We start from the raw sequence: 1477 nt of genomic DNA on the forward strand, positions 1-1477 counted from the left end.
CCGGGCAGCCGCGCGTCGCCCCCGGCGCCCCCGTCGCGCCCCCTTCCCGTCTTTCTCAAACTTCTCGGCCGGCGGGGCGGCGGGACCCCGGCGGCGGGAGGGACCGCGTCAGGCGGTGGCGGGGCTCGGCGAGTCGGCGGAGCAACAGATGAGGCGCTGCGGGGGACCCCCGCGGGCCGGGCCGCGGGGCAGGTGGGCTCGGCTCCGCCACCTCGCAACACGCCCCCTGCGGCCGGCGCGCGGCCGAGGGAGGAGTGGGCGACGGGGCCGAGGGGACAGCATCTCCCGACCCCCGCGTCGCCGTCGCCACGCAGAGCAAACTTTACAAAGAGTACGGTCGCCAGCGCCCGGGGGCCGACAACACTGGGACGGCCCGCGGCGGTGGCCGGGGGCCGACGACAGGCAACTTTGGGGTTGGCGGCGGCGCTGGTGGCGGTGGCCGACGTTGTCCTCTGATTCCGCCGTCACCGTCGCCGCCGCGCCTCGGGTTTGACGTTTGTGAGAACTCGGGCCGCCTCCGCGGCCAGGCCGCCGACTCGTGTGTTTTGTAATCAAAGTGTGAGTCTAATAAAGGGCGGCGCCACAGCCTCTTGACTCCGGCGTGGGAGGGATTCGCAGGCATTTAAACAAAGAAACTAGTTGGGGTTGGGCTCTCAAAGTCCTTATTTGGGTGTTGTGGCCAAGCCTGCGGTCACCTTTAGGTGAAGCGCGATTCCCGGGCACCGTTGGCTGTTGTGTCTTGGCGAGAGCTCGCTCGCTAGTCATAGCTGATATGGTGACTGTGATTGTAGGAAGTGCCCTTTGATTGACAGCAGGACATTTAAATACAGCCTCCACTCCCCCTCCCCAATTTTACAGAAGCTCTGCGCGACCAGGCCAGATGTCTTAGTCTCCCTCTGCTGGTCCGGGGAGATAAAAACCATTTAAATTACAGGGTTCTTTGCTGTGGTGAGTGCTGGTAGAGTTCTGCTTCATTTTCAAGTACAGTTGGTTTTACTTAATCGGGTCTCAGGTTAAACGATTGTGACAACAGGAAAAGCACAACAAACTATCAATTTAGTATATATGCTGCCGAAGTGTAATAATTATTAGTTTAAAATACGAGCAGCGTCCTTATTTTGTATAAAAATCTCAGATGGTCTGATAAATAGCTGAGGAATCTGATAAATAGTTGAGGAATATTGTTGCAATCTTTCCACTTGTCATTAAGAATAAATAATCCAAAGTTTTTTTTTTTTCTGTTAGGCTAAATAGTTGTTTTACTATATTTTGATTATGCATAAAAGTAAAATTTCAAGATACCAAATCTTGGCAATTTCTATGTCCTTTATTTCCATAACATATTCTCAAGCAAGCAGAATAGAGATTATCTAAAAATCTAAGATCTGTGTAGAATAAAAACCCATAGTGGTTATATGTTCATGTTTTCTTTTTTTTTTTTTATTTTTTGAGAGAGAGAGAGAGAGAGAGAGAGAGA

At 52.9% G+C, this 1477-nt stretch overlaps 1 protein-coding gene across 1 annotated transcript in view; it reads left to right on the forward strand.

Annotated features, from left to right (window-relative positions):
• The window catches only part of Kdm7a (lysine demethylase 7A), a 99752-nt gene that overhangs the window by 3777 nt on the left and 94498 nt on the right, over positions 1 to 1477 (forward strand). Inside the window, exons 2-3 of the mRNA XM_004629041.2 lie at positions 9 to 192; positions 315 to 538. Of these exons, the coding sequence (XP_004629098.2) occupies positions 9 to 192; positions 315 to 538 (408 nt within the window). The remainder of the gene's footprint in view (positions 1 to 8; positions 193 to 314; positions 539 to 1477) is intronic.

This window comes from Octodon degus, unplaced genomic scaffold (genome assembly GCF_000260255.1).
Source record: "Octodon degus isolate 3935 unplaced genomic scaffold, OctDeg1.0 scaffold00027, whole genome shotgun sequence".
NCBI lineage: Eukaryota > Metazoa > Chordata > Mammalia > Rodentia > Octodontidae > Octodon > Octodon degus.